This window comes from Coccinella septempunctata, chromosome 1 (assembly GCF_907165205.1).
Source record: "Coccinella septempunctata chromosome 1, icCocSept1.1, whole genome shotgun sequence".
Taxonomy (NCBI): Eukaryota; Metazoa; Arthropoda; class Insecta; order Coleoptera; family Coccinellidae; genus Coccinella; species Coccinella septempunctata.
This window is the reverse complement of record NC_058189.1, coordinates 54,188,447-54,216,079: the sequence shown is the minus strand read 5'-3', so window position 1 is coordinate 54,216,079 and position 27,633 is coordinate 54,188,447. Positions and strand designations below refer to the sequence as shown.

The 27,633-nt window shown below is 35.3% G+C and overlaps 1 protein-coding gene across 7 annotated transcripts in view; it reads right to left on the bottom strand.

Moving 5' to 3' along the window:
• Positions 1-27,633, bottom strand: part of LOC123312585 (collagen alpha-1(XVIII) chain) — a 329,862-nt gene that overhangs the window by 81,649 nt on the left and 220,580 nt on the right. For 2 of the 7 annotated variants that reach the window (XM_044897094.1, XM_044897111.1), the window contains exons 5-8: positions 19,803-19,874; positions 18,837-18,884; positions 10,787-10,999; positions 5,256-5,324 (exon numbers count right to left, since the gene is read on the bottom strand). In XM_044897094.1, coding sequence (XP_044753029.1) covers positions 5,256-5,324; positions 10,787-10,999; positions 18,837-18,884; positions 19,803-19,874 — 402 coding nt within the window. The remainder of the gene's footprint in view (positions 1-5,255; positions 5,325-10,786; positions 11,000-18,836; positions 18,885-19,802; positions 19,875-27,633) is intronic. The other 5 variants (XM_044897119.1, XM_044897127.1, XM_044897103.1 and 2 more) reach the window with 5 other exon arrangements.

Genomic DNA, 27,633 nt, shown 5'->3' with positions numbered 1-27,633 from the left:
ATTGACACCAGGGGGCGTATCACTTGTTTGGAATTCCCAATTATTAAAGCCATGTACGTTTTTCACCGTAATTTCGATTCATGATTTCTTTAAGGGTAGGTATTCATAAAAAAATTCAGAGTTTAAGTTTGAGGTTTCATTCAGAACATCTTTATTGCAAATGGAGAACTATATTTTTATCATAAAACCAATGAAAAATGTCTCATCAACCATTTTCCCTATTGATTATAAGATAAATTACTAGAACTGCGAATGCGTTACTCACCTCAGATAAGGGTTTTTTATTAAATATCTCGAAATGGTTAATTTGAAACCTAGTGTTAAAAGGACATTTTTTAGGGGTAAAATCATGAAACCATGAAAAAATATGGGTAGGAAAGTAGGAAGCTTTTGATGAAAAACCGAATGAAATTTTGGCATATTTTGTGAATAAACCATAGAATTTTCTCATCAAAATTATTGTGAAAAACATGTAGTTCTTCCATATCAGTTTCAGAAAATTTTATCCTTTCAATATAAAAGCGAAAATCACAAAGAACATTTTTGTGATCACCCAGAATTGAAAAGATTTGTCTAAAAGCTACAACATGGTATAAAAGAAAGCTTCATTCAGAATATCACTGATGCCATGATGAGATCACATCAAAATTTGATGGGAAATACAAAAATGTGACAATTTATTGTTCTGGAGTTGACAGCTTTTTCTGGTAAAACCGGATAAATGCTCGAAAATATTTTAGATCTTTCCGTTATCCCGGATAATGCACCACCAATAAATTTCATGAAAATATCCTTTGTAGATCTCCCTATAACTTCGGGTGTGGTTGAAGAAGAATGACTCTGTGAAAAGGGACGATATGATGGAACGTTTTTAGTGAAAATTTCAGTGGAAATCATCACAGAAAAAAAAACAAGAACGTTCTTTTCAAACACGACCGAACTTACCCAGCGCATTCGCCAATTTGCAACGGACCTATTAATTCGCGATTCTCCATAACTTTGCGAGAATTCATTAGACCGGCTTAATGGAACCATAAAGTTTAGTGTTTTGTCATTCTGCTCGAGAACGTGAAATTTCAGGTCGTGGTGCAGGAATGTTCGTTAAAAATAGAATATAAGGAATTCTATGCAGACCATTTGAATAGGTTGGTCGCCAGACTCTATGATGAAATAGCAGTGTCACATTGTTCCGAAGGATTGGCCAAGTATTATGCCACTGTCGTTAAGCATTGTATCTCAACGATAACCTGAGTATATATCTCAGGGATAATCCTTTTGTTCTACCTGCGAATCAACTGCGTTAAAGTTAAAACTCACTGCTATGCATCAACGAAAGTTACCTATGTTTTTTTCTCAACCAATGTGTTGGGGAACTTCAGGTGAAAAGAGTTTTTATTATACAGGGTGTCCCGGATAACATGGCAAACATTTAAATGGGAGACAGAAAACACCTAGGGAATCACGAAAGACACCCATATATAGTACCTATGAGTTCTAGATTCTTATTTACGGGGTGTTTTTCAAATTTTGAGTAGAAATTAAAACCACTCTGGCTCCCAAACGGGAATCACCGATTTATCCGGAAATGAATGAAAAAAGCTTCCATGAGGTTCCAGAAAACTGCAATCAAATAGCACATAAATTTGGACATGTACAATGAATTTCATGATTTTTCGAAATCTGCGTAAACTGTGAGATTCGAAGAAATCATGAAAATCATTGTACAGGGTGGGCAAATTTCGATGTTTTAGCACTACAGTTTTTGAACCAGAGGAGATACACAAAATCTGATACCCCATTCTCGTTCTCTTTTTCTGAGAAACTAACAATAGTACTAGTCATTTTTGGCCACTTTCTTTTGTTTTCGAGTTATAAGCGAAAATTGGAAAAATGGCGATTTCGTAATAAATTTATATCTCCGCTAATACTGATGATAGAGCTCTGAAATTGAAACATTATACAGGCACTTTTTTACGTAGAATCCAGTGGCGTGCTCGCCTTTTTAGCAGGATTTTTAATTACGAAGCTATGACCCAAAGTTATGTTTTTCTAAATGGTAACACTAGTTTTCTGTGCAATTTTTTGAAAGCTTAATTTTTACTGATTTCAAAAATATATAACATCATATGGTTTGTATCAATATAAATAATAGAAAATGGTCAAAAACCTTTTTTCTAAATATTTCTATGGTTTCAACTTTTGATGAGCATAGAAAAATATAGCATATTATGATTACCACTGTCTCCTTCTATGAGTCCTTTCATTATTATGAAAATTTATGAAATATATCTTGATTCAAATTTTGTGAAAATTGGTAAAAAGCATAGAAAGAATAACATTACCGGAAGGAGACTGCTTTTGTTATGGGAAACTCTATTTTTCTATGCTCGTCAAAAGTTGAAACCATAGAAATATTGGGAACAAGTGTTTTTAACCCTTTTCTATTATTTATATTGAAACAAACCATGTGATGTTATATATTTTTGAAATCAGTAAAAATTGAGCTTTCAACAAATTGCACAGAAATCTAATGTTCCCATTAAAAAAAACAAAACTTTGGGTCATGGCTTCGTAATTAAAAATCCTGCTAAAAAGGCGGGCACGCCACTGGATTCTACGTAAAAAAGTGCCTGTATAATGTTTCAATTTCAGAGCTGTATCATCAGTATAAGCGGAGATATAAATTTATTTCAATATCGCCATTTTCCCAATTTTTGCTTATAACTCGAAAACAAAAGAAAGTGGCCAAAAAGGACTACTACAATTGTTAGTTTCTCAGAAAAAGTGAACGAGAATTGGGTATCAGATTTTGTCTATCTCCTCTGGTTTAAAAGCTGTAGTGCTAAAACATCGAAATTTGCCCACCCTGTACAGGGTGATTTCGAGAGCTTGTCAGTCAAAGTTTATGTAATATCTAATTGCAGTGTTCTGGAACCCCATGGAAGCTTTTTTCATTCCTAATTATACATTTTGCTACAACAAAAAGAGAGCAATTCAAAATACTGATCGACCTGTCCGAGTATATGTATAGGGTGGGCAAAATTGGTGATACATGAACTACAACATTTTAACCCAACAAGATAGAGGAAAATGAATGGCATATTACGGTTGTTTTTGTTTTTTTTTTTCGAGTTATAGGCCAAACTTGAAATTTTACGATTTCAACTTTTGTCATTATCTCCGTTTCTGTTTGTGCTTGAATGGTGAAATGGTATACAGATACTTTTTTTATAGCAATCGAGTACCGTACCATGATTTTTTCCAACAGATTTATTTACTGAGCTCTAACATAAAGTTGTGTTTCTTCATAATATCTGAAAGAATCTGAGGGCGATGTTTCATGTATGATATATTTCTGAAATAGAAAAAAATGGCGATTCTTTCCGAGTTATTTTAAACTATTTTCATAAGAAGAAAAAAAAATAGGTTATAGCTCAGCTAATGAACCTGTTGGAGAAAATCATAGTACTCCACTGCATTGCTAAAAATGCTCAAAAAAGTGTTTTAACTTTCACCTACAACTCGAAAACAAAAGAAAATAGAGGAAGGCAGTGGATGTTATTATTAGTTTCTCGAAAAAAGACGATCATAAGTCTCTTATTTTTCTCTATCTCGTTGGGTTAAAAAGTTATAGTTCAGGTATCACCAATTTTCCCACCCTGTACAACAAAAAATTTTCTTTGATTTACTGAAGAAATCCCAAGTTAGAGACTCGCACTGTATATATTTAGTTAAAGATCTGTCTGGGTGTGAGAGTTATTTCTCCTTACTTTTAAATTGAAGTTTGAAACAATTTCATTGGAATAATAGTTTCTGTCAAAAAAGCGGAATATTAAAACTTTTGAGCAACTTTATTCGATACAATTGGAAGGAATTTTAATTATTGGTACAGTCAGAAGAACTGAAGATGAAACGATTATTTCCCTTATATCTATACGTTTTGAATCTTTTGAATTCTAAAGGCCGTACTAAAGGGCATGAAATTATTCCAATTGGAATTTTCCGATCGATAATTCTTGATATTCCATTCAGACGAATTGAGAAAACTGAACTCATTATTTTTAGTGAATATTGCATTTCCACAACATTGCATGGCGAATCGTCACTTTAACAGAGTGACTTCTAATTATAAAATCTCCCTCATTCTGATTGAAATCAGATAGAGTCATTCGGGGTAACTGAGCGCAGTGGGTAAGTGTGCGCAGTGCGTATATCTCGACTATGCAATGTATGAAAGGGGTTCATTTGGGTGAAGCAAGGGCGCAGAATCCCCAGATTAGTTTTTGTTTAGGAGTGCGCCGTGCGAAGTTTCGTTATCTTTTTATTTGCAATCAATCAAATTCACTAGTTTTCTTGTTAATTATTAGCATCTCTGCAAATTCTGCCAGGTCCAAGTTCCGAGTCCAACAGTGTTAAACAATATTTTATTCGATCCTGGGTATATTATTCTTAATATATAATAAAAAATTTTAGGTTCTCTTAGCTGCTCAACCCTATAAGAACGTCAATTCAAATTTTGGCTTACTGGGGAAAGTGTGCGCATAGATTCGTTATATGGGCATTAGTTCAGTGAGGAATAAATTATGACATTGTTGATTTTCTTGGTTAAGACTCGATCAATATTGTCCTATTTGTTCGGAAAAATATGAAGAGCCACCAACAAGGGAATGTATCAATAGTTGTGTTCACCAGGAATTTTGGCATTGACAATAAACAGCATTTCTTTAAAATTGTAACATTTTGATGACTAAGCACTGCGTTCACTTACCCTGTGAGGGTGCGCACACTTACCCGCAATACGGGGTATGTGAACGCACTCCGACTTTCTACCATTAAATTTCTTTTTGCGGAAAGGAAACGTTTTTGTTTGTTGGCTTTTTGATCTTTTTTTATAGATTAGAAATTTCTCTATCTTATGAATATGTTTTAATTTTCCTAGCTTCACAGCACACAGGCACAGTTGCCCCGAATGACTCTACAAGTAATTAATTGACGTGCCTAGGATTGTAATTATGACAAAATAAATGATGTTGATTGGTTAGAATCGTCGGCCATTTTACAGTCGCAATCACTTATTCTTGAATAAACTTAGGTACTTTTTTCCGCTAAATATGAGTAGCTCGTGCAGAAATATTCTGAACTTTTCAAATTTGCATTATACAACGACATATACCTGAACATTCAAGCCACATCATCATGTTTCGTGACAATTTGAAATTTTCAAATGAATCATCAAATAGAAAGGAGAGACCTACCTCTGGTCCTGGTGGTCCTTGGAATCCAGGAGGTCCTGGTGGTCCCCGGATTGATTCTCCAGGTGGGCCCTGAAAAAAATTCCATCATTTCATATTGTGATAAGTTCTGAGAATCGAGTGTAAATTGGGTCTAGTTTCTTATTTTTCTCGGTGGAAATTATTGCTACCATTTGTCTATATATGTCCTTATGATCCTCGTTATGATCAGAATTTCATACTCCCCTTGACTCTAGACGAAAGTTCAGAGGTTATGGGATGTTTTTTTTGAATCATTTGAAACGGTTGATGTAAGAATATTTTTGAAATTTCAGAAATAAGGGGCATTTAACAATGTTACCGCATTATCCTACATCTTTATGCTATCTTTATTTTGTTTCGAAAATTCAGTTTCATATCAATTGTTGTTTCTTTTGTTTATCTTTGATGAATCAGAATCAGGATATAATATTCAAGTCAAATCATATGAAATTTATTTAGAATGTGCCAGAGCTCACGGAGTAGGTGTTACACTTAGATACTGGGTAGATTGTGTTAATAGAAATAAGAATACTCTGTGAACTTGGGTCTTGACACTTTCCACTTCCGTGAGATAGGATTTCAAAGTTGCAAAAAACAGGACAAAGTGAAAGGATGAGTGGTTGTATACGAATCAATGGTATAATTTGATTTGTTTTCTGTTTCAACTTCCTTCATTTTTCAATGAACCATTCCTGTATGGCATGTTCGTATCGTAGGGAAGTATTCATCCGGAATTGATTTTGATAGGTATTCGTAATTTGAGGTTTCATTGAAATTAAACCGTTGTTTTCAATTTATTCGAAACGATGAATTCAATAACACCATTAATTAATTAATCGTCAGATGTGGAACTGCACGTGGAATGAATATTAAACTGCGTGTGAATCGAATATTCACAGCTGAGCTACCGATCCAGAACTAGATTTATATCTAAATGATGCAGATATTTTTATTATGGAATGTATTTTAAGCGAAAGATTGCGAATTTCGATGGAACCTGTATTTGCCAACGAAAGATCAATACAGCTTCAAAAGTTGGAAATAACAAACCCCATAACTTCTGTCGAGGCTTCGTTGGCTTGTGGGAATTTTTTGTTGTCGAATTTTCCACCACAATTCCACAGATACAATTTTGAATGTTGTGGGAAGCACGATACAAGATATTCCAAAGAATGAATACTCATCATGCATTTCAGGGATCAAAGCTGCTCAAAAAATATTATTGGCAAACATGGGATGGTCGATACTTGGTTACATTCTATTACATTTAGTGGGCTGTGGGGACAGTAGGTTATTAAAACACTGTTATTCCCTTGCCAACGTTTCGAAATTAATTTATTTCTTTCTCAAGGCTGAAATAAAGTACGATTTTTATAGGTTAGGTGGATCTACAGTTCCAGAAAACTCTCACCTCTAAAATTTATCGTGATTTAATAAAATTCGGATGAATAAGATACTCTGACGCCTACACATTTAATACCATCATCATTTCAAACATAACAAGAAAATCCAGATGACGTAAACCAACACAGAAACAAACATCAGTTCCGAACAAACACAGATCTATTGTTCAAAATACACTCTTCTTGATCTTTATGTTGTAACCCTTTGAAAACAGATATACTCGCCACTTGCAACAAAATCATCTTACAATATGTCTAATAATATTAGTGTAATTTTGACTCAGGTTTTTTACGTCTGTCCTGAAATTAACACAATCTAAACTTTTTTTCATGAATATCATCTCACTAATATTTCTCTTCCACCAATTTTGTTCATAGTCTAGTAGGTATAATTGTTTCATCAAACTTAAATGAATGTCCCGTAGAAAAATGATGCACAGCTAAAGCAGTTTTTTCTTGTTTCTCAACCAAAACGGGGTTTTGTCCTTTACCTTAAAAAATATGTTGCCCACCCTTTTAACAGTGTATAAGGAAAGTTTGAAACCATATTATGATGTCTTGGTTACATTATTATTCGATCATGTACTGCTGCATACATTTCTTAAGATAAAATGTTTCAAGCATCTGCAGCCCAAGAAATTGTCAGGTTTTCACACTCGAGTGCAAATTCTCCACCATTCAACCAGAAATCCTAAAATATCCGGCAACATGTGGCATACTGAAATGAATCCATTACCTTTTTTTATCCTACCACCGCAAGATAACAGGGAAGTTGAGGCAGAAAGCCCGCAGATGATTAATTAGAACATCTCTGAGGCGCGTGAATCTGGAAATTAGCATCGCCATGTTTCGGGAGTACCTCATAACTCACATCAGCTATGAATCACACGGAAGTTATTTCGGAGAATCGGACGTGGCAATAAGGGAGCTGTTATAATCTCAAAATGGCTGCAATAAGACACACCGCGTATCTTTTTAAACGGAATACCCGGAGGAAACTTCGAAAGCGGGAGCTATCGGAATCGAGAAATTTTTTTCTTGTTGTATCATTATACAGTGTGTCAATTTGAAGAGATACTACCCTCAATATCTCGACCCTATGCAAAATAAAAAAAAATGCAAAAAATAGAAACTTTCGTATTTTTATACGGTGTTCATATCAACCCCGTGAGCCTGATGACAGTGAACTCTGAAATCTTAAATGGGAAGTGGAGTTGAGTGACACTTTTCAAAAATTGAGTTGAAATAACTCGGCGTATTTCGAATAAATATTTTTCATTTCTTTGATTATTTGACACTCGAAATATCATATCCTGTAAATCAATTTAATCTTTTTCTATTTATTCATTTATTCATGAATTTTAATTCCCTCAATTAACATAGATATGTGGAAAAAACGTTTTATTTTTCAAGTAACGATATTATTATTCATCGTTGAAAGAACGGCTTAATGTCGTTAGGAAACAGGTTTCATCCTGGTTTCATAGTAGTGTTACCTCTTTACGTTTCTTCTAGCTTTCTTAGCAAACATACTTTTCTCAACAAACTCTAGGGAAATATAACGTTACAATTTTATTTCCCCATAATGTTGTTGAGGTACGAATGCTAAACGTTGAAGTTGATATCTTATTATCTCGAAGATTTTAAGTTTTATAGTTCCCGAAATGCTCACAGTGAGCCCAAGAATGAAATTCGGGATTTACTCGAAGTGTAGTTTTATATAAGGAGAGATACTTTGAACCTTGTAGAGTACCTCTACCAGGAGGGGAATTGTCGAGGACAGCCTGTCAGAATGGTAAAAAAAAAGATCATTGTACCTAATCTCCCTCAATCTGACATTTTAGGCGTGGCGAAAATGGGTGGGGGACTCCTAACTTGCAAAAAAAGTCACGTGTGAATTCACGAGTGCATTCTCTTTTTTTATTATTTTGAACTTAATTATTCAGGAATAACGGAAGAAATATAATTTGACAGTTTCATCAAGCCGAAACAATATAAATTGGCCACAAAGGACACAAAAATCAGTTTTTTAGAATTATCTCCTCTTCTGAGCTTCAAATTGTTTTCGCATACATTATAAAAGTTGTAGAGCATAACATGTTCTACAAATTTTGTTGAAAGCAATTTTTCTTGTTTAAAAGTTTTCGAGATGGCGATGAATGTACATTAGACTGGGTTTCTACATTGACCTTGGCATTTCGCATGTGTGGCTAAGCTCTTCGCCTTTATGGCCCTCTAACCCGAAAGCGGTTACGAGTATGTAAAGGCGCGTACTCACTGGCGGACAGCAACAGCACATATTACGACGTTCCTCGTTCGTCGCAGACTTGGAAGCGATCCGAGACTTGTCGGTCTCGCCAGTCTCAAAAGAAAGTATAACTGTGCTTCGCAACGAAGAACGGGACGTACTCACTAGTGCAACATGCAACGTCGTTAAATTTTATGGGATTTTTATGGGCGTTTATGTTGCTGCTCGCCAGTGAATACGCGCCTTAAAATTGCTTCGCACAAAAGTGGTATAGAATTTTATTATCTATAACTTTCATAATGAGAAACGATCAGAGGTACAATAAGGAAAATATTTAAACAAATGCCTTGTTATCCTATTAAGACTGTCAGATTAAGAAAACCCTCCCTGGTTCGTGTCAGATTAATGGTTCAACACGTCTGCAACACCGAGATCTGACACGCTCGAGTATGTAAACCTGACGATATTTTTTCACATCTTTGAAAATCTGCAGACGCTTTGCCCACAGCTCAAAGTGCATACATCATAGAACCTTTTTTTAATTTCTATTATCGAATCTTCAAAATTCACTAGGTTTCCACGACGCTCGAGTGAATCCTAATTTATCATCGTCGACTCCCCAACTATGAGCATCGAATTTGGTGGAATTTGGGAGATCATGGTACACAACCTGTTTGAAAAAAATTGAAATAATCAAATAGAAATAGAAAAAATCAATCAATCATGCATAGGATAAAGATACAGGGTGTATTTAAAGGCTTTTTTTTCAACAGAAGGTGGAACTGGCCAAAATGGAGCGATTCACCAAAAATCACCTATACAAAACTTTCAAAATGACAAAGTTGAAAAAAAATTTAAAATGATTACTGAAATAGATTTTAATACGACCCTAGACCGTTTGTTAGCTGATTTATCGCAAAGCAGTGGGACAAAACTTATCTCCTGATTCAACCATGTGGTTTCGTTTAGGATATTGGCTCGTTCGATATTTACGTGGTAATGAAAATGGAAACTTAGGATTGCCGAATTGTTCTCATTATTTTTTAGTTACTTACACGATTTTATGAAATGGCTCATTTCAATACCCATTGACAGAAGAGACTTAGGACACAAATGTGAAAAAAAGAATGTTACTTCATAATCTCACCAATAAAATTCGTCTAAATTATTCAAGAATTTTTTCACAATAGGCATCACAATCTTCTTGTTCGAATATTCCAACAATCGTCGTAAAAATCGGATGAAATAGGAAAACATCATAGCATTTTTTCTACATAACTAACATAAGCACTTTCAAGGAACTGTCTCGATTTTCTAAATTTTTTTCACCCTAAATTGCACAATACAACAATTATGATTCTCTCAAAAGTAACCTGATGCATCTAATCCGATGAACTTCGTACTGAACCATTCATTGTCCAGACATATATTTATGGTTTGTATCGTTTTTGCGATGCCGGCGTCACCTTCCACAGTCCCGTACTTGAAATTCAATTTGTCGAATTTCTAGAGGTTGTATCTCAGCCATCTCGGATATTTTATATAGACAATTTTTGGTGAAACGATTTATTTTGATGAGTTCTACCTTTTAAAACACTCGTACTTAGTACTTAGATTGATTCGACACTACTTAATCACTTATAATCTCTCAGTACCGGATTGGCCCCTCGATGGCAACATTTATGCGGATTTAAATGTCACCAAATTAACCCGCGGCGATGCTAACCTAATCCTCGGACGGATTGACGTCGGACCAAATCGCTTCAAAGTTTTTACTGCGTTTTAACGAACACCCATTGTTCTCTTGGGGAAATCTGAGTAAAAGGGAGAAGAGTTGCGTGAAGCAATTAAACATTACTTACCCTCGGGCCCCTGTCGCCTTTCTCCCCTCGATATCCTAATCCGGCTGCATTGTTGGAAGACAAAATTTCATTGCAACAATTCTCACAGCCATAATTACAATTCTTACCATCTGGCGGCGGAGGAGGTGGCGGAATGAAGCCGAATTCTTCGTGCCCGCTGCCTTCCGGATAACCGCCGCTACCCGGAGGCGAATCGAACTCAGAACTCTCGACCTGAAAAAGGAAGGGTTTTAATTTTTTTTTCGATGGGGTATAGACGGAAAATTAGAGGGTTATTGGTTAATTTGCTATGTTTCCATCACCGACATCATTAGTTGTGGGTCAGTAGACTTGCTCTACAAGAAAGCGATTAAATTGTTCCAGCAAATTGTATCGTTATTTTATACAGGGTGTCTCACGAGCGGCTGGCCATAGCTTAATGGTGAATGAGGGTCATCTAGACCTTTGAGAAAAGTTGCTTCTTTTGTACCCAAAGGCCGTTAGTTTGGGAGATACAGGATGATTTATGGATTTCACCTTGAAAATTTTCTATATCCATAACTTGAGAACGAGTCGTCCGATTTTGATGAAAATTCGTTGCCTCGTTTATTTCTAATGGCCCTTCGAGATGACACATGCAACTCTCAGATTATCAGGACAAAACTCAAAATATTGAGAGTTATGTTTCCAATGTGAAAATCTATATTTTCCGCATCAGTGGAAAAATTTTTGTTTTCACTATTGAATAACACATAGAGTCATTCGGGGTAACTGAGCGCAGAGGGTAAGTATGCGCAGTGCGTATATCTCGACTGTGCAATGTATGAAAGAGGGGTTCATTTGGGTGAAGCAAGGGCGCAGAATCGCCAAATTAGTTTTTCATAGGAGTGCGCCGTGCGACGTTTCGTTAACTTTTTATTTGCAATCAATCAAATTCACTAGTTTTCTTGTGAATTTTCAGCATCTCTGCAAATTCTGCCAGGTCCAAGGTCCGAGTCCGACAGTGTTAAACAATATTTTATTCGATCATGCGCTGATTGATCTGAATATATAATAAAAAATTTTAGGTTCTCTTAGCTGCTCAACGTCAATTCAAATTTTGGCTTACTGGGGAAAGTGTGCGCGGGTAAGTGTGCGCATAGATTCATTATATGGGCATTAGTTAGTGTGGAATAAATTATGACATTGTTAATTTTCTTCTTTAAGACTCGATCAATATTGTCCTATTTGTTCAGAAAAATATGAAGAGACACCAACAGGGGAATGTATCAAGTGTTGTGTTCACCAGGAATGGTGGCAGGAACAATAATGCAGTGCTTCTAAAAGGCGATTCTGTATTGACAATAAACAGCATTTCTCTAATTACATTTTGATGACATTATTATGTAATTTGTTCTGATTGTGTGGTTCACTAATCACTGCGTTCACTTACCCCGTGAGGGTGCGCACACTTACCCGCAATACGGGGCACATGAACGTACTCCGACTTTCACTATTAAATATTTTTTCGCGAAAAAAAAAACGTTTTTGTTTGTTTGCTTTTTGATGTTTTTTTTATAGATTAGAAAATTCTCTATCTTATGAATATGTTTTAAATGTTCAGTACGCTGAATGAAAATTATATTTTTGAAAAATATAATATTGAACTATGAATTCTTTCGAAACTATCAAGGTAGAATGATTCGAAATCAATTCACAAAACGAATATTCAATGTACAGGATGGGCAAAATTGGTGATAGCTGGACTACAACATTCCCACCCCAACGATATAGAGGAAAATGAAAGGGTACATTACGTTCGTCTTTTTCCGATAAACTAATAATGCAATCATCTGCATTTCGCTATCTTCTTTTGTTTTCGAGTTAATCGAATTATAGACCAAAATTGAAATTTGGACGATTTCAACTTTGGTCATTATCTCCGTTTTTGTTTGTGCTAGGATGTTGAAATGAAAAACTTGTTGAAAAAAATCGTAGTACGCCACTGGATTGCTATAAGAAAATGTCCTTATGAGGATTTCATTTCAACATCCTAGCACAAACAGAAAAGGAGATGATGACCAATGCCCAAATTTCAATTTTGTCCTATAATTCGAAAAGAAAAAAAACAGTGGAATGAAGTTGATGGCATTATCAGTTTCTCGAAAAAAGACGAACGTAATGCGACTTGCATTTTCCTCTATCTCGTTGGGTTAAAAAGTTGTAGTTCATGTATCACCAATTTAGCCCACCCTGTACACAAAATCCATATTTTCTGAGCAATACGAACTTATCCATATTGTAAAGCAAACACACTCAAGAAAAAATACATTTTCCTAGATCCTACTTAGCCGTCATTAGGCCTAATATTTGATAATTTTGAAAGAATTCATAGTTCACTAATACCTACATTTTTGAAATATATTTTTTAGGCAACGTGCTTAAAAACCTGGTGTGTTGATGTTTCGGAATGAAAAATAATTGAAAAGAGGCCTTTCTATATCCAAAATATTGGCAAATGACAATGAAAATCTAAATATGCAATTGAAAATATATGATTTCGTTCGTTCGTTTTTCTTTTGCAACAAGTGTGTCATGTGGAGTGTAAATTGAATTGACAAAAATGTCCTTTTTTCAATTCTGAAAAAGAAAAGTTTTTCAACTGATCCAGAAAATACATAAAGATTTTGATACATATTTGAAAGATGAATCTCGGAATTCTGAAGACTGTCCTGATAATCTTGAAATTATATGTGCAATCTTAAAGAGTAATTGGAAGTCAACAAACTCACAAAATTTCATTTATATCGGACTACTCATTCTCACGTTATAGATATCGAAAATTAAGGCAGAAATCCATAAATCACCCTGTATCTTGGGTACAAGACAAGTAATTTTTCTCAGAGAGGCCTAGATGACCCTTATTCACCACTAGCCCATAGCCAACGACTCGTGAAACACACTGTAGGTGACATAAGGTTTTTATACGAGGTGTCCCAGGATTAATGGGGATAAATTTGAATATAGTTTCAGAACCTCAAAATAAGACGAAAAGTTTCAATCGAAACGCTTTGTTTAAGAGTTACGTTTCATCAAAAATGAACACTTGATTATGGATTTATCAAATTTTTTCAAAGTAGGACCATGATGAACAAATGACATTTTGCAACTTTTGTATTGATGAAGATAACTTTTCACAGCAGTTTTATTTGAAAACTTTAATAAAATTGAGAACAGTTCATCCGATTTTCACAAAATGGAATAAATTGTTCTCAATTTTAATTATGGATTCTCATCCAGCATCGATCACCTCTATTCAATTTTTAAAAACTTTATTGCTTCTTGAGTTCCTATCGTAAAATTTCTGTAACAAATGAAATATGTCCTTCGACAATCAAAAACTGCCATGATATTCTCTCATTGTTTAGAATCGACCTTTTTTAATTTCGAATCTCACCACTTATTAACGATTTACTTCTATGTGTACTTAATTTGTGTTTAAAAACAGACCAAAAAGGATCTTATTTCGTGTTTGACAGACACAGTTAAAAGGCAATTGAGTTTCCAGAAGAGAATCATCATTTATATGCATATTTTCTGATCAGCCTGAATGAAAAGTTAATGTGGAAAATAAAAAAGGCTTGTCCATTACACCCCTCTCTACGTGTCGGGATTCAGTAAAAATTGAGTTGACCCCATGATCTTAAGATATCAGGAGCAAACGTTATAAATTGGCCAAGCTAGAGCTTCACTCTATAGTTAAAACAATATTGCTACCTATACCATTTAGTGAACACTAAATGAAGCTCAATTAAATATCTTTGGGGAAAAATGTCCTTACACCTTACACGTATACTGATAATTCAAATTCCAAACACCCCCTTTATAAAAACGAATAATTACACCAAATGATATATCAAAAGTTCATCAGCCACAAATTTACACCTGCTTTAACCGCGTTTAAACCGATAATCTCCAGCTCATGATGAAATTTATATGCACTAATTCTGTCATTCTATACAATAGAGACAAAAGTGAGGGGCCACAGTATCGCGATATATATTGGACCGCAATATAGAATGCTATCTGCGCAAAATTTCATGCTGGATGCGAAGACAGAGCCATTATGTTCTGTTGTACAACGTACTTATCTCACAAATGATGGGAAATTTGATTCCGAATAACAATTATTGCTGTGATTGCAAATATTTATGGAATATGTAGATCGTGGAGATATGGCCTTATTTGCAAACCGCGGCTGGGAATGGAGATTGGCTTTGTTAAATATTTATTTTATATGAATCGAGATATCGTATTAATTAGATTGTTTGTTTGATTGTTCCTTATTGGGACCATATACAGTAGATGAGTGGAATCAAAAAGCAATGGAAATTCTTTCGAGACTGTTTAAGTGGTGCAATGTGCTGAGTAAACCTTTTTTAAGCCTCTAGACTCCACCACATAGAGAAACCGGAATTGAACAAGCAAAGTGCCTTCTAAAAGAGGAAGAAGAAGACTCCACCACGAATAATAATCTTTATTATGATCAGTTCTCTACTGTTTTCGCTTTAAAGTAGTCTTGCTTATGTACTATTGTTATTTCAGGCAGGTTAGCTATATATAGGCCCCTAACTCGACACATCAGAGCATATACCGAATTTTTTATTTTCCCTTATACAAGGTGAGCCTTTGATTCGTACAAATACACTGCGCAAAAAAATTAACATTCTGAAAATCTCAATTTTAATGAAAGTTAACTCTACATTGACTTTATAACTTATATTTTATGTTCTCTCGGGAAGGTTTTGAACGAAACAAGACACATTAAATGGAAAAAAAAATTCAGGATTTCACCGAATCTTATATGAAAGAAGAGAAATGAACAATTTTCAAAATACTGAAATGCTGATAAGTGATTTAATACTTGGTATTTCCACCCCTTGCGTTAATTACAGCTCGGCAACGACGGTTCATACTCAAAATGATTGATCTTAAAATGTTCTGATCTAATCATTCCCAGATTTCTCCGAGTTGGATTCCTAAGTCATTAAGAGTAGCTGGATGATTTTCTGAACTTCTCAGCCTTCTATTGAGGTTGTCCCAAACCTGCTCGATCGGATTGAGATCTGGACTTCTTGCTGGCCATTCCATTCGAGAGACATCAACCTCTTCAAGGTACTCTTGAACGATGCGCGCACGATGGGGTCTGGCATTATCGTCCATAAAAATGAAATTTTCACCAATGTATGGGTCAAACGGCACTACATGCTCTTCAAGAATGTTCCTTATATACTTATCAGCATTTATAGCTCCATTATCAACGACCACTAGGTCTGTGCGAGCAGTCAAAGATATTCCACCCCATACCATAATCGATCCTCCCCCGAAACCAGTAGTATTCAGGAAATTGCTCTGAGCATATCTTTCATGTGGACGTCGGTATACAAGGGAACGTCGATCACAATGGTAGAGGCAGAATCTAGACTCATCTGTGAAGAGAACTCTTTCCCAATCGGCCTCTTCCCAATGGATATGCTCTCTCGCATAATCCAAACGCGCCCTTCGATGGGCTGGGGTAAGAGCTGGGCCTCTTGCCGCGACACGAGGCCTTAAATCATATTCTCTGAGGCGATTTCTTATTGTCTGAGTGCTAATTTGCACCTCGTGAGTTTGCTCAAGCTGAATTTGAAGGAGGCGAGCGGTTGCAAACCATTGTCTCAACGAAGAAACTCTCAAGTAACGTTCTTGAATGGCAGTTGTTACCCGTGGTCTACCCTGTCCTGGTCTTCGAACATTCATACCTGTCTCCCTGAATCGCTGCAACATTCTGGACACACTTGTATGGGAAACTCCAAACCTTTCTGCAATTCTTGTGTATGTCCACCCTTCTTCTCGCAAAACTACCGCTTGGGCACATTCCTCTTGGTCAAATTGCGTGTTTCGCGTTCCATAGCGATCGAGTGTAGAAAATCAAACGAAAAAAAAACTATTGATCACTCGAATTGATCGAGAACAACTGATTTCAGAATGGAGCCAATACATTCAAAATCTGATAATATCATCTTTTTTTATTCCTGCTGGGAAAATCTGTATTGAAGAAAACCGTTGAAAGTGGATACCATATGCATGCATAATTCTGATAAAAATAATTATCATTGAGAACACCTTCAGTTGTAGAATAAATTTGAGATTTCCATAATGTGCGTTAATTTTTTTGCGCAGTGTATTTTAACAATTTTTTCCTATACCATTCTTTTCCGATTCGACCCCGATAAAAGATATAGCCACTTTAAGTTTTCATAATAAGCTATGCTACCCCTCGAAAAACAAAATAACCTTTAGAATAACTAGCTAAATCTGTGACACTACAGATTTGTGGATCCTTTAAATAGATTTGTATTCAGCCCAAGTACCAAATTTTTCACAGACAGTTTTTTATTTTTGAACATCAAATTACTCGAAAACGGCCTATTATAGAGAAAATATGAAGAACACTTTTATTTTACAAAACGTCCAAATATTCATTAGATAGCGTTCAACTTAGTTTCAAGAGTTGGATTCTTTGAATTTTTGGTATTTTTATGCTACGTATAATGGTAATACTGAGAAAATTGGAAAACGTGGGTGATATTTTGTGTTCGGAAAAGATTAATCGAATAAACTTAAGGATTATATTCGGAAATTCATTTCATTCGATAAAACCGTTCGTGAGATAAAACTAAAAATAACATTTTTTATGGTTATTCAACATCCTCTATATTTCAAACCAAGCCGATTCGGAAAAAATGGCAAAGGAAAAAAGTTTTTCTTTTGACCTCAAGAATCAACTGTTAAAATATTTGTATACGAGTCAAAGACTCGCCATTTATATTATTATATACGCAAATTATCCTCTTCAATTTTTGAGCCATGTGTATTCGTGAATATATGCAGAAGGTCCATCAGTTGACTAGTCTGCAGAAAACCTTTACGGTCCGTTACATTCAGAGTAAGGTCTGTTTGAATAGTTAATTGTCTACCTCATCAGTATTCTCTGATATTTTTTGCTTTGGAGAGAAACTCTAGTTGTATTCGAATAATAATTTCGACCGATATTCATGAAAAAACAATGAATATTCATGTGAAGGGTGTGCATGCATTTCTCCCCTTGGGATAATATCTTTTTCGTACAGAAAAAGGAGTTTTGGAGCCTATAGAATATACAAGGGTTTCTTTACCAAACTAAATGCCAAGAGGTAATCAAAATGAAAAACGAAAAGCCTTCACCAATTCCAATCGAAAAATAAATTTAAGTTTGAATTCCTTTTCAAGGTGAAAAAGAAGCTATTTTTCCATTGTTGTCCACACATTTGAAATGTTTTTGCTGTAGGAAAAAATCTAACATTACTACCGAAAATTTTGCGACTGTAAGGACGATTTGATAATGGTGAAGTGGTGATGAAAAAAGTTAGAATTTCTGAATGCTCATTAATAACTGATATATTATCCTCATTTCCAGAATTTATCATGAACAAAATGTTTTTGACAGAATAGTTTGTAGTTTCTTATAACTCTGGCACTATGATGGCAACAATGCTTGAGTATACCTATATTATAAGCTTCAAATTTCATTCTACACAGGCAAACTAATATTAATAAATGTTAGTTGTTATGAACAATAAATATTTCTACTGGTATGTGAAGCCACTTTGAAGTTATTCCTTATGGAATTAAGAGTTAATTCTACATTTCCATTTTTTCTTGTCACATTAGTTATTTGTTGTATTGTAGCTAGACAATTTCTGGTTTTTTTTTGAGAGTCACTTCATTTTCAAGCTGCAATGACTTCTCTTAATTTTATAATAGAATTTTGGGTTCCCGAAAAAACTCATCCATATATTAGCAAGTAATACATTTGAAGCTGACGTGTAGACTGGTTGGGGATTCACAAGGCGTCAACGTCCATTGAGAAATAATAAAAAAGCATTGACATTCTCATTCCTTGTGAATACACTATCACAGTGTTAATCAGAGTGTTATTCATGCTGCAAAATATACTTTAATCTCCTCTTGTTAGTTCGGTACAATGTAAGATTATTTTTTAACCACTTACACCTTGAATTTCGTTGTAGATATCTGACTCTTCTTCAGACTGAAAACCCTAATGAAAAACAAATTCATCAAACATGAACAATTCGAAATCCTTTGTATTACATATAATTAGATATTCAACATAATGTACGAAAAAAAAACTCTGAAATTCTGTGGTAGAATTCTTTATCGAGAGGAACAATGAAGAGCATCATTTTATATTCATCGCGTCAATCCTGAAATCGCATTATTACTCATCTATTATTCCTCGAAGTTGCATCGATTTTTCTCCATAATGAGCCTTGACTTCTGTCCTACTACCAGTGAGCTTTAGAAGAACTGATTTCACATTCCAGATTTGAGAAATATTCGACGTTGATTTGCCTAAAGAATCCGATTTTTTTTTGGCAAAGACTAATTTCTGAGTGGAAGTTTGCAACAATATTGTGAAGGAATTTGAAACTGTGTAAGTGTAGTTCAGGTTTTCTGTCAGCTTCAAATTTCATTTGTGAGAGTATGAGGCTCAAAAATAAGGTTGGTACGAGATTTGGAAATATTTCTAATGCATATTATTTCAAATGTGTTTTTTCCACTCGATTTGTAAATACATATACCTACTAAAACGTGTGAGATCAGTTTTCCTCGAATCATTTAACCATTATGTAATGTAATTTTTTTTACCCCATCTGGTATAATGGGATTCCTCTCAAGTTGTTTTTTGAAGTGTATTAAATTCAGACATGAATAGAATCGATAAGGAATGTATCAGTAACTTCATTCTGCTATCTTTTCCAAGCAGCTCATTATTTCCGATTTTGGGTAACGATGAAGTTATCCGTGTAAATGTATCGGAAACAGATTATTCTCCCATGAACTAATAACTCCTTCAGGATGTTTAAACTTCACCTTGGTATGGAAGATCGATTATATTATGAGCACTATATGCTTCTGGTCTCCTCTATTCTGCATTCTTCAGAATTTTACCTACCTTAAAGTATGTTTTACACTGCTCAGAGGCCATATTTGGGTCGACAAGTATCTTCAGTTGATCCAAAGCCCCCTTGAAAAAAATTAAAATAAAATAAAAATTTTCAATGCTATTATCTTCTTTCGTCACCTGTATGAATTATTCGTCTTTAGAGCATTTTATGCTTTTAAATCGTATTTATTGTTTGTAAAACCAATAGAGGTTTTTTCGACTTAATAAACACACAACTAACCTGTATCTTCTGCTTTTGAGAGATAATTTGTCAGTGCCATTAAAATCGTTTTGTAAAATTTTGTTAATAAGAAATTTTTTTACATATATCTAAGGACATATAGAATTTGTTGTCAATTTAAAATAAACTTTTCATGAATTTAAGTCTACGCGAAAAATACTGCAAAAAGTAGTAGTTCTACTGTTATCCAAATTGATTCTGTGAAATGGTTTGTGGTACAGATAAGAATTGTTCAGGATGTCTTTCATTACACTTTACATAGTTATTGGGTCCACTTTTGACTCATAATCGTGTCTGATCAATACTTTTTGGATAATTATCATAAACAATGGATTTCACGATTGATTTTTTTCAATTTAAATTCTTATCGAATCAAATGCGAATACATTGTAGTATAGCTCTCCCTTATATCATTGTATTCTATATAAGTTTTCAAATGACGTATCAGAAGTTGGGAGTTCCCAGTTCAATTTCTTGTCTTGAGATTGCTTAAACAAAAAGTTTTGGTCAGGGTGCAATTATTGTTCCCTTTTATGTTATTAAAACATTAAATTTCAAATGATTTTTTCCTACGACTTATAACTCCGGAGATATGCCAATAGTTTTTGAGTATGTATTGTGTAAGTATATCATTATTTTTTCCATTTACACAATTACTTAAACTCGCATGTGAATGACATAGAAATAACTCGTACATCCATTCTTTTTAATTTTTTTCGTCACGATTGCGTTAAAAACTGCGACTATTGATTTTTCGCAGATGTCATTCGAATTCTGTTCAGAATTTAGCCGGAACGAATTGTGCCGTGAAGGCACAAAATTGAATAATAATTAGGATACAGGTGGAGCTGGTATATGGGGTGCTAAATACTGGATATGAAATTCACTGCTTTCGTAACAGAATGATCTGAATGCTGAAAATACAAATTATATCTGCTCATGCGTTAAGAATGTGCGGAAGTTCCACATTTGATGTTTCGGACTGAAACTTGCAATTGAAGCAACAATGCAATATATTTTTTAATTTCTTTCTCGTTTTCTCCTATTTTCTAATGAAAAACCACTGATGTATTTATAAGAGATGAATCCACAACATAATAGTCCGAGAGCTGGCAGCAAAAACAACTACCTCATAAGTTACCAAAGGTTTGGTTTGGCACTTTGGTTCAACTTAATTACCAAAACTTGAAACCGCCCGTCTGCCGGGCGTGAGTGGTCGCCTTATGGGATAAAAAAAATTGAAAAGATGAGAAAAAATCGATTGAAACTTCCTAATAGTTACCAAGATGAATGTGGTGTCAAAATGGTCTAGAATCTTAACTGAATCGAAATCGTAAGCGTCTGCCAACAGGGGTGGTCGCTATTTCGAAACAGACGCTGTCAAATACAGGGTGGTCCAGATCATAACCAAGTACCTCGTACAGCAAAAAGTCACGAGACCGAATTTGCTCCAAATTGAATAAGGATTCAAAAAGTAATTTTTATTGTCGGAAAAACCAGTGGCGTATCATTTATTTATCTGAAAATATTCAGTCTTGCTGCAGTACGGGGGCCACTGGTAGAATAGAAAAGAAATGATATTATGCAAAAAGTGCTCCTTGACGCTCAAAACCTATGTATCAAATTTCATAAAAATATTTCAAGAGGTGTGAAAGTTATTAATAAAAAACATTTTTTTTTCTATGATTTTAACACCCAATATCTCGGAGAGGAAACATTTCTCGACATATGTTTGTATGACAAACTAAGTCTTATTTTTGATGTAGAATACGTGGTTAAAATTTCTTGATTATGATCTGGAACACCCTGTATTTGACAGCGTCTGTTTCGAAATAGCGACCACCCCTGTTGGCAGACGCTTACGATTTCGATTCAGTTAAGATTCTAGACCATTTTGACACCACATTCATCTTGGTAACTATTAGGAAGTTTCAATCGATTTTTTCTCATCTTTTCAATTTTTTTTATCCCATAAGGCGACCACTCACGCCCGGCAGACGGGCGGTTTCAAGTTTTGGTAATTAAGTTGAACCAAAGTGCCAAACCAAACCTTTGGTAACTTATGAGGTAGTTGTTTTTGCTGCCAGCTCTCGGACTATAAGGGTCCTGTAGCGTTTCTCGAACAATTGAACAATAGAAGAATCATCATTTCGAAGACCAGACCTGGTCAACAACAACAAGTTATGTAGCTTTGATTACTTATTTTTCTTTATTAGTTACCATCAAGTCTTCATCTTCATCAGTTCAGTTTGATGAAGGTTGTATTTTTTTACTTTTTCTTTCCCGTTTTCTTCTCGGTTTTTTGTTTCAGATATAATTTCGAGATGTAGATAGGATGAACAAATTTTTATGTTAAGGGCCATGGCCGTTACCTCGTAAGTATCCAGGACCGGTTTCCTCATATGAATGGTTCTAAGGCCAGTCAGCTCTGGACACAACATACCATGTGTTCAGCTGTTTCTGCTTCTGATCCACAGAGCGACAGAGCCTACAAATTTCATCTGCTGCCTCCCCACACGGTACAAATGATATTTGTACAGGGTGGTCAAATTGGTGATACCTGAATTCCAACTTCTTCAACCCATCGAGATAAAGGAAAATGCATGGCACATTACGGTCGTCTTTTTTCGAGAAACTAATAATGCCATCAACTGCATTACTCTATCTTCTTTTGTTTTCGAGTTACAGGTCAAAATTGAAATTTCAACTTTGGTCATTATCTCCGTTTCTGTTCAAGCTAGGATGTTGAAATGAAAACATTATACAGACACTAATTTGATAGCTATCCAGTGGCGTACTATGATTTTTTCAATATGCTGAGCTATAACATAAAGATATATTTTTTTTTTATGGAAACAGTAGTCTGAACTGACTTAGAAAGACTGAGGGTGATGTATAATATATTTCTAAAACGGTAAAAAAAGGTTTATATTATAGCTCAGCAAATAAACCTGTAGCAAAAAATCATTGTACGCCAGTGAATTGCTATCAAAAGAGTGTCTATATTGTATCTTCATTTCAACATCCTAGCACAAACAGAAACGGAGATAGTTTCTCGAAAAAAGACGACATGAATGGTGCATTCAATTTTCTCTATCTCGTTGGGGTAAAAAGTTGTAGTTCAGGTATCACCAATTTTACCCACCATGTGCCCTGTCAGCAGTCCCACCATCACCCGAAGCTCAGCTCGTGACAGCTTTATCAGGTTTCTGTAGGTCGCTAAAATCATCACGAATTTCTTTGACTGAGTAAGTCCAGAAGTGTTTCTCCAGAGAGTTAATCTGTTTTTAAACTCCCATTGTTGGACAATTGCCTTATATTGGTATTTTCGAAGGCCACAGAAAGGCTCAGGTCCAGCAGGTGTTAACCTTGATGCACTTTTTGCAAGTTCATCGGCTTTTTCATTTCCTTCAACACAACAATGCCTTGGTAACCATAGTAGTTTATTGCCTCTGGTCAGTTGCTTTATGATTATACGGCACTCCCATGTCAGCAGAGATCCCTGTCAGTGTGATTCCAGGGACCTCAGCTCAGTCTCCTGTCCGTGGTAATATAGATATGAGCCACTTTGAGGTTCATTTTAAGTTACTCCTCAGCGCATACGTAAACAGCCAGTGTCTCGGTCTGTTAAATAGAGGGTTCACTTCCCAGGGCTTAAGAGATCCTCAGTTTAGGTCAATATACGTGTAAATGGTTAGTATATAAGGAAAGGAGCAAGTCCTTTCAGTGGCCCAGAACCTTTCTGTGGTTTAGGAAAATTAACCTACACGAAAGTGTTTTAGGAGAAGGAAAAAACTAGAAGAACAACAGTTGCATTGATACTACGTTTGCAATGTCATTTTCGAAACCTGTAGAACATCAACGACTCATGTTCAATGAATGTCATTTCATCATGAAGTTCGTAACTTCCAAAAACCTCATTTAACATTATTCCCTCCAACAACTGTCAATTATTCAGAAACCGAATAAATTAACAGACAAACCTCGGAATTGTCTGCACACGGTTAGAGAAAGAACTAATTCAACAAAACTATTACTAATTCAATTGAATCAATTTCGATTGAATCAATTCTTCCTTGTTCCTACAAGTGGCGGGGTAATTCAATTCCGGCTGTCAATTAATCGGTTTCGATTTAACAACACGAAGAAGATAAATTCCCTTCCGAGACCGCTTATCAATTGAATGTCATGGGTTAAACGCGACCGCCTCAAATAACAGATATATATCGTGGAGAGACTCGAACCAAGCGAGATATCGTTGAGCTCATCAGTCAGATGGCGATAAAGTAATTAAGCTCCCATCTGACCCGATGCTGTCGGCAGCTTTCCGAACGGCTTTTTGGGTTTGGAAGCTCAGGTCTGTCAATGAAAGGTGATTTTCCACCGGGTTGCGGTAATCTCGAACCCATTCACAAGATTAGTGGTACATTTCCGGAAGGGTTGAATGAAATAGAGTACAACTGACCACATTAAGACTGAGCGTATTGGAGACTTGGGCTATAGGTAATTGTCATTCGACGATGTGGAAGAGTGTTGTATTCCTTGTCTCCACTTGATAAGAATTGATTATTTCAACTGTAGATTCTTGAGGTAAAAAAAAAACACTTTTTTCCTATACCATTTTTTTCGATTCGACCCTGTTAAAAAGATATAGACATTTTAAGATTTCATAATGAGCTATACCACCTCTGGAGAAACTAAATTCCCTTCAGAATAACAAGCTAAATCTTTGACACTACACATCTGTGGATTTTTTGAACAGAGTTGCATTCAGCCAAAGTACCTAATTTTCCGAATATCATGGATATTTTTCAGATTCAAATTACTCGTAAACGGCGCATTGTACGAGAAAATATGACAAATACTTTTATTTTACAGAACGTTCAAATATTCATTAGATAGCAACTTAGTTTTAAGAGTTGGGTTCTTTGAATTTTTGGTATTCTCATGGTACGTAATGACCATAGTGAGAAAACTGGAAGACGTGGTTGATACATTGAGTTCGAAAAAGATTCAGCAAATCAATGAAAAACTATATCCGAAATTCGTTTCATTTGATGAAACCGTTTGTGAGACAGAACTAAAAATACATTTTTTTTATGGTTTTTCAACAGCTTGTCCGTCTGTTCCGATATTCCTGAACAGTACTGTCAGTATTTCAGAAACGATGCCTATTGGCCCAGTCGTTCGAGTTCTATTGTTATTCGATTGCGGGCCAGTACTAACAGCAATATCGGAACAGGACCTATATCTTATAAACTGAGCTGATTCAGAAAAAATTGTAAAAAAAAAAGTATAACTTTTGACATCGAGAATTTACTGTTAAAATATTTGTACGAGTGAAGAACTCATCCTATATATTATATTATATATTATCCAGAAGCTTCGTGTGCTTGTACGAGTTCGGAGAACCAGTTGTGTTCTGTGTAGGCCGTGTTACTGAGTACGCCATCGGCGCCATCTTAGGCACAGCTCTGTTAACTTTAACCCAACAGTGAATGGAGGATCGTACCCGTATCTACTGGAAAATGTACTTCCTAGCCGACGCTTTAACCACCAATCTACGCACACTATGCCTAAAACCTACTTACCTATATGATATCAACAAGTGTTTCGATCTGAATCGAACTAGTCATTTTGTCATTGTCAGGACAACGAAAGGTAGAACGTTCCACTGAAGAAGAGTAGATGCTGACAATGGTTACAGTCTCATTTGACCTCGTCAGAGTAACAGAACTTCCTCCGATGAAAAACCCTGGGAATTGACGGACCCTAATCAAATACTAGTATGTAGTGAATATTATCAAGTACTCGAGCGCCACCTAGTATGCAACGAGATCAACTTCAATTCTCCCTACTTAGATTGCAGTCTAGACGAAAACAATGGCATGTCCCAAATTTCCTTTGATTCAGAATTCAGAACGCCTACACATGAGTGTAAGAAAAGAGGATGTGGGAACGCGTTTGAATTCACGGCACAATTGATGGCAGCGGTAAAATAATGGAAGAGTGATAACGCTTAAACTGGATTCAGATCGTAACACTTGTTGATATTTATACCAGCGGGTGGTATGCATCTGAATTGAGGAGAAGAACAGATGCTGACCATGGTTTCATTGGTTTCGGTCTCATTTGACCCCGTCAGAGCAACACAACAACAATAACAAATTTTTTCAGTGTTCCTCAGTGATTTTTATGAGCCCTCCTAATCAAGTGTGGTTTGAGAGAAGAAATTATCGAATCTTCAATATATTGTTGTTTGGTCGGATATACTACTTCTGCAGTTATAAGGATGCATTGTATTATTTTTCAAAAATTTGAAATTGTTCCTCCACTTACCATCTAACTTTCACAGAATGAAATATTCATTACTTTAAGATGTTGATTTTACGTCATAGATATAAAAATCACTCCTGATATTGACTACGAGATGAATCTACAGTGCTTCGAACAATGATTTTGTAGAGAAAGGACGTGAAAATAACTCCTGCTTTCCAAGTGGTACCAATGACGTGAATTAGATTGTCATTCAGACAGCCAGAATGTAAGATTTTCCTACAATGGAAATTCGACACGAAATAGACATCGTCGATAAACTGAGGGGGGTTCTGTATCATTCCCTCAATGGGAAGAGGCTCATATCGATTCCTTTACAGTTCTTGAATGAATTCGTCCCTGACATTTTCAACACCCCATTGAATTGAACGTAGGGAAGGTTTCGTTAAGATATCTGTTCTTCAGTTCTTGCAGTAGGAAAAACCTTTGATTATTTGATGGATTCGAAAAGTGGAAATCAAATTCCGACAAGGGTTGAGTTGCATTTGATAGATACAGGGTGTTTTCTCAAATCGTTAGGTCATTCCAAAGAAAAATTTGATTAATAAAATATCCTAATCGAAATAGTTGAGATGTGGTGCAGTTAATTGAAGTATAAAGGAGGTTATGTAGTCCTAACTAAAATAAAGGTCCAGTGGCGTCTCAGTGGCTACCACTGCCAAAAGTATTGGTGAAAATAAGTAAGTCACTGACATTTTATTATTTTTTTTTATTCTTAGACTGAGCAATTGTAAATTCAATGTTTTGGTTTCTTATGTTTTCTTCTTATCAAGATTTGTTTAAAAAAAAAACATAAATTCGTTTTTTACTCATTCTGAAAACTATTGATAAAGAACATGAAACAAAAACAAAAAGTAAAAAATGAACGAACTGTATTTTTAGTTGCCTGATCTGAGAAAAAAAAAACTTCGAAAAAAGTTAGTGTCGTAATTTTTTCTTCAATATTGAAGCTTGTGGTGTTAACTGAGACACCACTGGACATAATTTCAATGATCTAGTAACCTATACAGCTAAATAGGTTACTTTTGTTTTCAAACGACCTTCTGAATTAGCGCACCGTACCTAGTAGTTGGGGAGCCGACGATGCTGAATCGGGATTTACTCGAGCGTCGTAGATACCTAGTGGATTTTGAAGATTAACACGAAAGAAAGGTTCTATGATGTATTCACTTTCAGCGATGGGGAAAGCGTCTGCAGGTTCTCAAAAATGTAAACAAATATCGTTAGGTGTACATACTAGAGCGTGTCAGATTAAGATACTGT